We start from the raw sequence: 11,390 nt of genomic DNA on the forward strand, positions 1-11,390 counted from the left end.
TCATATTCAAAACAGTTTCTTATAAAAACAGAAAAGAGAAGGACGCGTTGCTAACCTATCGAGTTACAGGCATTGCTCATTTCACCTTTCATCATGCAGTAAAATAAATGAACCGTCCCCTCGCCGTAGCTGCTCAGCGAAACAATGTGAATTCAAGAAGAAATTTCATGCCATCAAGTCATAGATCGTTGCAGATCTCAGATCAAGTCATGCCCTGCTATGGTCTGCTCTTGACCACAGGACAGGCAGGGGGTGTACAAATGGAAGATCAGATATGCCCACTGGTATCAACATAGAAAATGCTATCAGCGGCTCATCATCATCTCTTTTGTCCTCTGCGAGATTGATCGTCAAAAGAATCACAACATATTTCATCTCTTTCGTCCTGTGAATTTCATGAGTGGCAGGCCATGTTTGCCATGTTTTGCAAATTTGGTGAATTATTTCATCACCATCTTCATCAGCGGTACAACAAACTTACAAGACAAATCCATTTGTCAGATATATGATGTTAGTAATTAGCATCAGCGAGCAGATCACTACGACGTCGCACGAAATATCTCGGATAATCTTTTTCACCCACATTAAACATCCACTTGTCAGATGCGAAAAGCTGCCAGGCAGCAAGGATGATTCCAAAGCATAATAAACATAAGATTGATCTAGGGTGAGCATTGGTTTGTGCCCAAATCATTCAAACAAAACTTGTTGCTAAGGTTGGTTTTGGCACAAACCAAAGACACTTGTATTACATTTCTTACATGAGTCTAGTCTGTTGCTACAGCACATATTTTGGCATGCCTAATCTGCCAAAAAGCAAGAAAAACACATCCATGGACATGAGGATCAAGTGAAATCTTCTGCTGCCCATCGCCAGCAGCATCGGCCAACCAAAATTGGTGCTACGGAAGGTTCCTGTTCATCTCACAATGAAGACTGCCGTCAGCTCCGCTCTCCTCTTTCATAAACATCATGCAACTTGGTCAAAATCTCGGAGAATTTGTAGGAATGCAACCAGTAGATATTAAATATGGCAGCATGGTGTGTCTTCCCTACAAGCAATGCTGGGGTACTCCACATTCCAGGTTCTAGCCGAGGGGTTCTTTAAAAATCTGAGCATCTTTCCCGCAAAAAAAAACAAGTACATTTGAACATGTTTCCCCTAAACAGGCAGATACATTCAAGCTTGGAGAACTTGACAATGTATGATGTGGGCCTTCAAATTACGACCTGCAATTGCTGACCACAAATTAGCCATCAAAGACCTGTGCTGGTGGCCCTTCCGGGCAAAAGTCTCCCACACACGGGCACTCTCCATCTCAATAACTTTTGTTGGGTCACAGACATCAACAAGGGTCATGCCCATGTTATTACGGATAACACAGATCTTTCCATTCAGTGAGACCAAAGCCACGGCTTCAAAAGCTCGTGAGCTGCCCAGATGGCGTCTACTGTCCATGAATCTTGTCCACAATCCTATGTCCCCATCATAAACTCTTAGCTTGCAGGCATCGCGACAATCCGCTGAATAAAGACGACCATTAAAGGAAATGGTTGGATTCCGCAAGGCTGCAACCAGTGCATTACCAGTGGTCGACCACGTGTTGGATGTTGGCAGATAGACCTCGCTCACAACCTGGCGGTGAGAATCAAGTCCCTTTAGGAACCATTTGCCATCATATACAACTCCAGTGAACGGCACCATTCCTGTGTTCATTTCAGTGATGCAAGACCATCTATTCCTGTTCGGATTGTAAACCTCAGCAGATCTTAGAGTTCTCTGTGTCCCTTCACACTCCCCACCGGCAACATAGAGACAGTTGTTTATGACACAAGAGCCAAACAAGTGCCGCTTCCGTAGCATATCTGGAGCCCGGTGCCACTTGTTTGTCCGAGTACTGTAATACACGACATGCCTCATAGACCCCCGTACTGGGTTTTTGCCACCAAATAGGTACAAAGAGCAGCCACTGAGAACAGCGCAACCAAAGCCCACGGCTTCCGAATACTCTGGTGGAACTGGAGGAAGTGACCTCCAGAGCTGGTGCACTGGATCAAAGGCATGCCAAGATAGTTTCTGATCACGATCCCTTTTGAAGACGTAAACCCATTCTTCTTCCATGCCACATTTCTTCCGCAGTGAGTAATAATAATTCCCAGATAAAAGTCGGCTCCATTTTCTACAGACCAAGCGAAGATTAGGGTGCTCAGCTCGAGAAACCCGCATCAGACATGAAATAGCCAGGTCATCAGGAAGGCCAGGCAGAAGCGGCGCCTGAGTTCGGCACCTCTCCTTGCGTGAGCTCCTTGACTTGCGCTTGTTCGGTTTGACATCAGGTTGCATGCACAGCCTAGCACCAGGGACAAACTTTCTAGCATTGACGACAGTTTTAAGGCCTCCATCTACCCTGCAGTAGCAAGAGACAGACTCTCCCTGCAAACACATTGACCAATCATATAAGATGCCTTTATTCATCTGAATGTGGAACAACAAAAGTATGAAACAAAACCAAAGGGAAGTAGCTATGTATTATCATTTATCAAGGACACAAACACAACTTGTCCACCCACTAGCAAATATGTTCGAACTCATCATCAATTGTTGTATATCATATGAAAGAGGGAACGGGTCAGTCAACTGTACTGAATTAAAATATGTGAAAACTTATGGATGTAACTATGTAAGATCAAGTGGCTGTGACTTGGCTTAGAAGTTAGAACCCAGTACTATTCTTGTTCCACTGAACTCCGCATGAGAAAAGAAAAAAAATACAAATAGAAAGATGGTAGAAAAAGGAACTACTACTTTGATTAAATTAGTAAAGGAAAATTTAGCAGCTAAAGTTATACTCCCTCCGTCCCACAATATAAGATGTTTTTGCAAGCTGAAACAGCTTGCAATGCAAAAATGTCTTATATTGTGGGACGGGGGACTTGCAAAAACGTCTTATATTGTGGGACGGAGGGAGTAACAGGTTGGTTTTGGCTTTGGTTGTGATACTAATTCCTAACTGGTAAAGATGCACTTGCTAAGCTCCTTCAGCTACACATATAAATGCATCAGATGATCCTCGCTATATAACTACTACATGCGCAGAAGACCATGCAGAGAAGAGAAGGAATTCCATGTAATGGTGTTTCTAACCAAAGAAGTACCTCTTGAATAGTATCTCTAAGATTAAAGCAACACTAACATGTCACTAAATTAATTTCAATTAAATAAAGGACCAGCCACCTCCACGGTTAACCTAAACTTGAACTCCAAAAACAGGCGGAAGCACCCAGATCCCAACTCAAATCACAAAAATGAACATAATTTTGTCCTCACCCTTGGAAGATAATCATAACTCTATGCCAAAAACAAATTCCTTGGCCCATTGCAAGATCATATGTTTGAACCAAAAGCATTAAGCACCGACTCCAGAGCAATAACCCTAATTCAATGTACATACAGAATTCTCAAGCAAAGCTGTTTCTGACCGAGAAAATAGCAGTTGCACAGCAACTCTAAGCTAAAAGAAACACAGAGCTATGACTGACAAACTCTCGCATTAAATTTCCATGTAATAGTGATTCTAACCAAAGAAAGTAGCACTTGATGCATTCTGATGTTGGGTGCAAATTAAATGAATCTGGAGAAAATCAACTGCAGAACACGGCATCATCATTTGATACAAGCTCCAGCAAAACACATCATATGAAACAAATTAGTGTGTGAGTTCCAGCAAGTCATGTCTCTACATGCCCCCTAAAAGTTTCTGCACAATATCCCTTAGATCAAAACAACACTAACATGTCACTAAAATCGATTACACGCTTCTACATTGACAGTGCAGCTGGCAAGCTTCATCAGCATAAACAATTCAGGACGACTGCCATTATATAATAATACTTCCTCCGTCCGAAAAAACTTATCCCTCAAATGAATGTATCTAGTGTTTTCGGACGGAGGGATATCTAAGAATTCCACCAGCCAGCCTGAATTACTACTCTCATTATCCCTATGTTGGACTGCTATGTGTATGCTAATCATGTAGTAATGTCATCATTTTAACCTCTCTGTGAGCCCTCCTTAGCCATGGTGAGTTCCTTGTCCTCTCCTTTCTCACCATGGCTGCTGAATTTCGCGGGATGGCAATCGAACCAGAGGATAATGGTGTTCTTAGATATTCTATAATCCTGGTTGTGCTGATGCGCCAAATCCCAGGCCTCCGGCCAGCAGGCCAGGCGAGAAAAAAAAACCTAGAGACGACGCCCCGCCCCGTTCATAACAGATCGAAGCCAGCGTTCGCCGGATCCGGCGGAGGCACCGGCGAGCGAGCGAGAAATCCAGACAGAAGTAGAAGGGGTGGGGAAATCTCACCTCTTGCTCCGCGAGCCGGCGGCGCTGCATGAGATGCCTGATCTGCGCGTCCCGGTCCCCCGCCACCGCTGCTGTCCGCGCTCGTAGGATCCGCCTCCGCCGGCGTCGCCTCTTCCTCCGCCGACTGAAGGAGAAAATAACTCGAGCGCCGCGCTCGAGCTCGTCGCCGGCGGATAAGGGGGGAAAGGGAGACTTTTGTTTTCTAGAAACAGGGGGTGGGTGGGGGAAGAGAGAGAGAGAGTGGGGAGGAGGCTGTGGGAGAGCAGCGTCGAAGAAACGGACGTCGACGGGGAAAGCCCATCCGCCACATGGGCCCAATCCACACGGCACCACTAAAATATGGGATTCACCCCTAAAAAAAACTAAAATATGGGATTCTGAAGAAAAAAAACCATTGTACATCGACTAAAAAATAATACACTTTCTTTTGTGGGTGCCGGGGAATTACCCGCGGCTAGACCCGGCAGCCCAAGACATGATCAAGCTAGACCAGAAGACCCATGACGAGGTCATTTAGGGCACCATATGGGCTAGCTCTCTATGGGTTGGGAGCCTGGAAGGAACCCGGCCAGGAAGATAAGACCCGGCCGGTAGAGAGTGGACCCGGAAAGACCCGGAATCCCAGCACCAGAAGGAGTCCACCTAACTTGAAAGACACAGAACGTTTACAAGACTTGGAGTAAGACTCCGACTATGGATAGAACATGGAAACCTAATGTAAACCCCAGAGACCTGGCTATTATATAAGGTGGGTTCCTAGGTCGTCCAAAGGACATGTTAGAACTCTCGAGTTATTGGTAGCATAATAGCACCCTTGTAATCGAGATTATCATCATCATTAGCAATCAAGAAGGAGTAAGCTATTACCTCTATCGTGAGGGGCCGAACCTGAGTAAACTCGCGTCTCTCGATTCCGATCAACCCCATCTAAGGTTCCACCTAGCAGCAATGGCCTCATAACTAAGTTCTCCTATAAGGACATCTACCATGACATAACCATGACAGTAGGGTAAAAGAGATTTCACTGCTTAACCCTGGAGATCACAATCGGTGCAACAAATCAATCTCATATGGACCAAACCTTAGCCAAACAGCTGTTCGTATGTTATGACGATCTACTTGAGCTAAGCGATGAGCAACATTCTTTCCAGCACGGAGAACTGTTCCAATGGAGTATAGTCTATCTTGCGCAAGAAGACTCAAATATAATACACTTGTACAAAATAAAACCCCCTAAAAAGGTATCACAAAATAAAATCATCATTCGTCCATGAAGAAACCATGATTCACCGGAGCTCAATAAAAAGTTCACAATTTAATCACGGGTTGTCTTCATGTCAGACGGCGTCAAGTCTCACCGGAACATTATAGTGTATGTACTCACATCTCCTCATCGAGAGCATAAACCTTATCTTGGTCACAATTTTCAAACTCCACATCGAGCAACTTGGTTGTTGTGCAATGACACAAAATTAATAATAATCTTGTTTTGTTATGCGGCTTGGTGTTGATTTCAGTTTTTGGCACGGCAGAAAACATAATTAAAATGGCCTCAAGGGAAAAAAGATTTCAACATGAAAAATCTGTGTATGGCAAAACAGACAACTTTGATGTTTAGGTCGTCGCCATCTGATCTCATCTTGGGGGCCGACAATGTGCTTGGAGTGCTGAGATTTGACTTTTTTACTGGATGCTGAGATTTGACATTCAAAGTACTGTTGTGTGGCTTACACCTCCCAACCGACCTTAGATGAAAAGTGCTCTACATGGATTTGTATTTGTCTTATTCGGGCGATTGATTTTGATATTTGAATCATATCAATCCAAAGTCGTATGCAAAAGTTCCGGCGACCACTAATGAAAAGTTGCAGCTCGGACCAGATACCCGTATAACCCATGCCTGGTACGTGTTGAGAGTTGTTACATCTTTTGCATGAACGATTTGACCCTCAAGATTAGAGCTTGCCTCTAATCGATAAACATTCAACACAAAAGTTGTTCGTCTTGTCAAAACAGGTAAATTTTCTTTTGGTTGCGTCTCCAACCGAGGTCGTATGTGACCCTGTGAGTCCCCAAAACTGATTTGTTGTCTCATACCTAATCAAATAGTGTACATTCTGAATCCATCAAATCCAAGGAGGCAAGCATTGTTGAGTTAGGCATGTGAAGCATAGCAAAACAGCCATGCTTGAATTTTTTTTCCGAAGTTAAGGAAACCTATTTCCTGCCCGATGAATTCTGTGCTAAAGAACTTAATGAGCAACTGATAATGACCTTCAAAGTGATGGAGCACAAAACCAGTAAAAAGAACCGGAGCAACCTATTGTTCAATTCACCCAACCATCATGCTCTCCCAACGTATTTGAAGAGGTATGTCTAGCAAGTGATTTACCTAGTTTCAGTTTTGTCGCAACTTCATTGTTGATGCATCTGTTGGCAAAATTCTAATAAACAATCTTGAGAGAATGATGAAGAAGAGTAATTTACTTGTTAGCGACAAAATTGGTATAGAGCATATCGGTGAACACATTGTACCATTCGGAGAGTATTATTGAAGTCAAAGCTATTCCCATTGTTTGATTTAAAATTTATATCTAAGTGGTAGCTTTGCTTACTTCTTACTTGGATTACATTCGGACTCAAATGAGGCATATATGTTATAATTATTTTGTTTTCAGCAATCTAAAGCAAGGTTAAATTCTGTTGGGAAACCCGATGATAGTTTAATTTCTTATTTAAATACATCAGAGATAGAGTGTAGAACACAATGCGTAGCTGAATGAGGTGATGCCAAATCCGAACCATTCATTTGATTACCTTCAAAGCATGGTGAGATTTACTCGGAGTGCTAAGATTTTAAATTTGGAGTAATGTTCAGCCGATTACGCCTCCAAGATGACCTCAGATGAAAAGGTGTTCTACTTGATTGTCTTTGTCTCGTCGAGCCGATCAACTTTGATATTTGAATCATCTCAATCTGTGGCCCTTTGCAAAAGTTACGGCTAACACAATGCAGCCCGATCACTAATGAAAAGTTTCAACCGCAACAAGACACTCATACAACCCATGTCTAATACATGACGAGAGTTGTCATCTGTTTTGCGCGAGCGATTCGGCCCTCAAGATGGCCTCTAATCTAAAAATGTCTAACACGAAATTTGTTTGTCTCGTTGTAACGACGGATAGATTTTTTTTTCTGGGCGCATCACCATCCGAAGTCATATGCGGTATGTGAATCCCAAAAATTGGACTGTTGTCTCAGATCTATCTAAATATGAGTTTTGATGGATTTTGTAAGAATTTGGATGGCATTTGAAGTTTTTTTCTTGTACGGTAAAGTCTAGTCACCTCATAAGTAGATGAGAGGTGATGACTAATTGAGCAACACACAATCGAGCAATCAATATATCACTTTTTACCTTCACCTTTACCTTCTCTTTTGTTTTTCTTCTTTCTCGTCTTCGTTCGTTCTTTGTGTTGGAGAGCAATGATCCATGGGGCCATAGGAGCGATCATTCTTCGTGTTGTTCTTATGCTTCTTTTATTTGGTTTGTTTTTAATCTTTTCTTTTGATTCTTCTTTGTTGCTTCTTTTGTTGATTTCTCTCTTCTCTATGTCTTTTTGAGTCTTGTGTTTCGAAAAGAGAAAACAACAACAAGAATTTTGTTTGGCTCTTATGTGCTTTATCTTCGATCTAATAAAAATACCCAAAATTATTTTTATGTCTTCTCTTTTTGTGTACAGTTGTTTGCATATTTCAGCTTAATCCACGGCGACACTTGTACTATGTTACTTATTATGCACATCATCCGATCGTGCAGGTGACAAGCAATAATGACGATTTAGTTGATGAAGTGGCCGTGGTAAAGAAAGCTGTATGAACTCCACTTTTTGTGATTTGCTGCGTGCAGACTTACAATAGTTCCTTCTAAGCTATCTCTATCATGTGAGGACCCACTTTTATTGATTGGTTTCCTTCCAAGTGTCAGATCTTGCAGTTAGAAATCATATTCATCCATCTGGAATTACTTGTCATAGAAATGGATATATCTAGAACTAAAATGCATTTAGATGCATCCATTTTTGCTGTAAGTAATTCTAGATTGAGGGGGTATTACATAAGGTAGTTGACAGAATGACTTCCTTTTATCACCTGGCCACTACTATTGCCTTAATCAAGGCTTAAGATGAGCTATAGCTCAATCATATACTAGCATATGTATATGTAGGTATGTATGCAACACAAAACAAGAATATAATGTATGTATTTTTATGAGGCATAATTTTTTCGTCAGCATCGTTCATGCATCAAGTGGCAAGGCAGCACCAGATCACCATCCATCAGGCAGCATCCTCCTCCTACCTTCTCAGGCACCAGATCACCAAATTTGTGAAACATGACAAACATGGCCTGCCTGTTACTAATGAAATTTATGGGTCCCTTGAAAAGGTCTATGATATATGTTTGTTGTTTGATGCTCACTCATCACAGAGGACAGAAGTGATGATGAAGATAGTGACGATGATGAGCCGCTGATAGTATTTTCTATGCATATCTCATCTTCCATTTGTACACCCCTGCCTACACCAATGGTCAAGAGCATACCATGGCAGGGCTTGACTTGATCATAGATGTGCCAAGATCTATCTATGACTTGATGGCATGAAATCTCTTGTTAAATTCACATTGTTTTGCTGATGATTTATTTACTTTACTGCATGGAAGGTGAAACGAGGAATGCCTCTTGTAACTAAATCGGTTAGCATGCAAGTTCCTTATCTTTTCTAATTTGAATACGATTGGCCCCTCAGCTTTAAGAAACATGGCTATGATGAATGTCTATGTCTATGGCTGTGGCTTGTACATACGAGTTCTTGAATGACATTTGTCAGTAATATCTGACTTTGGTGAAGTGATTCTAGTTCTAGGCATTCTAGAAAATGCACACATCACTCAACAGATAGCACCACACCACAACAATTGATGTATGTTACTTCTCTAGACATATTTGTTTGCTGGTGAGATGGTTTGCACACTTACAACTGGAAAAGGAAAGAGTACTGAGCACATTTTTGCAGAATCTGCATTGGTAAAATAGGAAATTCATTTTCTAACTCGTGGCTCGGTTGGTCACAAGTATTTAGTGCCAGGCTAATGCGACGAAATAAACGATTCAGCAGAGATTAGCAATGGGGAAAAAATACAGTATACCAACATCTCATATTCAGCCAGGAAAACGTATTACATAAGCTAGATGGAAAAAGAGTGACTTCCTTATCTGGCTACCACTGACTTGATCAAGGCTGTTTATGAGGTGTAGCTCCATCATCATATACTACTATATGTATGTAACAGAACAAGAATGTATTGTATGTATGTTTATGAGGCACAATTTTTTCGTCAACATCGTTCTGCAGCAAGTGGCGAGGCAGCACCAGATCACCATCCATCAGGCAGCATTCTCCTCCTCCTACCTTCTCAGGCCCTCCACAATGTAAGTAGCATAAAGATCCCTGAAAAACGAAAACGACGCAACATCGGCTCGATTGCGTACCACTCAAACAATTCGTTCCTAATTGCTCATGTGGTGAATAACACATATGTTGGTAGTGGAGGAGGAACGAGAGAACTGACATGGAGTGCTGGATGGCCTCGTAGGCGTCCTCTGACGGCAGGAAGTCGTTGACGGCCACCTCCTTGTTCTCGTTCTTCTTGTCTGAATCCCCCAATCAATCAGAGAAACACATTCAGGAACAGAAGAAAACACATTCAGGAGCACATTCTCTTCTGATGATCAGAGTTCAGAGGCATCAATGACTTACAGTCCTCGAAGAAGCGCCTGATCTCGGCGAGGCGGTGGGGCGGGAGCTCCTTGATGTCGTTGAAGTGGCGGTACTCGGGGTCGTCGGCGCAGACGGCGATGATCTTGTCGTCGGCCTCGCCCTGGTCGATCATGGGCATGAGTCCGATGGCCTTGGCGCGGAGGAAGCACCCCGGGACGACGGGCTCCTGCATGATGACGAGGACGTCGATGGGGTCGGAGTCGTCGCAGAGGGTGCGCGGGATGAAGCCGTAGTTGTGCGGGTAGACGACGGAGGAGTAGAGCACGCGGTCCACCTTGATGAGCCCCGTCTTCTTGTCCAGCTCGTACTTGACCTTGCTCCCCTTGGGGATCTCGATCACGCAGTTGAAGATTGTGGGCGCGTCCGGGCCGATCTCCAGGTCGTGCCACGGGTGCGCCGCCACCGACCGGCGGGTGATGGAGGAGAGGATCCGCTCGTTCAGCGCCGGCGTCTTGGTCTTGGGGGCTGTTGCGGCCGTGCCGTTGCCGTTGCCGTTGGTGGATGGCTCCTTGGTGGTGGCGGCGGCGGGGGGCGCGACTTCTTGGGAGGGGGCCATGGATGGGATGGATGTTGCGGCAAAGCGAAGTGTGCCTAGCGGGCGGTCGATCTGATCTGCGAAAATGGAGGTGAGCAGTACGTTAGTCGAGGCCTCGCAATGAATCTGGGGGCGATCTACCCCTCTAAGTCCCAGTGGTGTGGAGGAGATGTGGGCGGAGCAGAGTATGAGGGGGAAGAGGAGGAGCAGAGAGGTGGAGAGAGACGAACGCAACGCAACGCAACGAAGGAAACGTACCTCGAGGACTTTTGCGTTGAGTAGAATGGGAGAGAAGAATGGTGCTCTGCTCTGCTGTGGACTCAGATCAGCTGTGGTGTGAGTGTGATGGTGGAGAAGAGAGGAGACTCTGCCTCCCTTCTTATAGCCGCCACCGACTGCCTGCCGGTGTCTATGACGTGGCTCCACGTGGGACTGAGGCTGTTGCCGCCGTGATGGCCAGGCCACGTCAACGCCAACACACGCTCCTACTACCCTGTGGAGACTGGAGAGGAGACTCGATCACAACTTCACAAGTGACTGCGTGTGCATATGTGCGTTAGATTTCTGTATAGCACTCACATTTTTTACTGTATGTATGTATGTATGTATGTATGTATGTAGGTACAGTATGTATGTACGTATAGTGTT

The 11,390-nt window shown here is 44.0% G+C and overlaps 2 protein-coding genes across 2 annotated transcripts; both read right to left on the minus strand.

Annotated features, from left to right (window-relative positions):
• Positions 1-630: 630 nt before the first annotated feature.
• LOC125546392 (F-box/kelch-repeat protein At1g55270-like) lies at positions 631-4,624 on the minus strand. Its single transcript, XM_048710649.1, has 2 exons — positions 4,364-4,624; positions 631-2,434 (listed from the first exon to the last, which is right to left on the minus strand). The coding sequence occupies exons 1-2, from the start codon at positions 4,391-4,393 to the stop codon at positions 1,181-1,183; spliced, it is 1,284 nt and encodes a 427-aa protein (XP_048566606.1). The 5' UTR covers positions 4,394-4,624; the 3' UTR covers positions 631-1,180.
• A 4,930-nt stretch (positions 4,625-9,554) lies between these two features.
• Positions 9,555-11,148, minus strand: LOC125546394 (soluble inorganic pyrophosphatase 4-like). The gene is made up of 4 exons (XM_048710652.1): positions 11,001-11,148; positions 10,187-10,819; positions 9,999-10,080; positions 9,555-9,877 (listed from the first exon to the last, which is right to left on the minus strand). The coding sequence occupies exons 2-4, from the start codon at positions 10,761-10,763 to the stop codon at positions 9,835-9,837; spliced, it is 702 nt and encodes a 233-aa protein (XP_048566609.1). The 5' UTR covers positions 10,764-10,819; positions 11,001-11,148; the 3' UTR covers positions 9,555-9,834.
• Between the last annotated feature and the right edge of the window lie 242 nt (positions 11,149-11,390).

Source organism: Triticum urartu, chromosome 3 (assembly GCF_003073215.2).
Source record: "Triticum urartu cultivar G1812 chromosome 3, Tu2.1, whole genome shotgun sequence".
Lineage (NCBI taxonomy): Eukaryota > Viridiplantae > Streptophyta > Magnoliopsida > Poales > Poaceae > Triticum > Triticum urartu.

Bases quoted from the DNA above. Each gene is read 5' to 3' on its own strand.
- LOC125546392 (XM_048710649.1), bottom strand. From the start codon at position 4,393: ATGCAGCGCCGCCGGCTCGCGGAGCAAGAG. The intron at 2,435-4,363 runs GTGAGATTTCCC...ATGTGTTTGCAG, and splicing joins GCCGGCTCGCGGAGCAAGAG to GGAGAGTCTGTCTCTTGCTA.
- LOC125546394 (XM_048710652.1), bottom strand. From the start codon at position 10,763: ATGGCCCCCTCCCAAGAAGTCGCGCCCCCCGCCGCCGCCACCACCAAG. The intron at 10,081-10,186 runs GTAAGTCATTGA...TGGGGGATTCAG, and splicing joins CAGGCGCTTCTTCGAGGACT to ACAAGAAGAACGAGAACAAG. The intron at 9,878-9,998 runs GTCAGTTCTCTC...TTCGTTTTTCAG, and splicing joins GAGGCCATCCAGCACTCCAT to GGATCTTTATGCTACTTACA.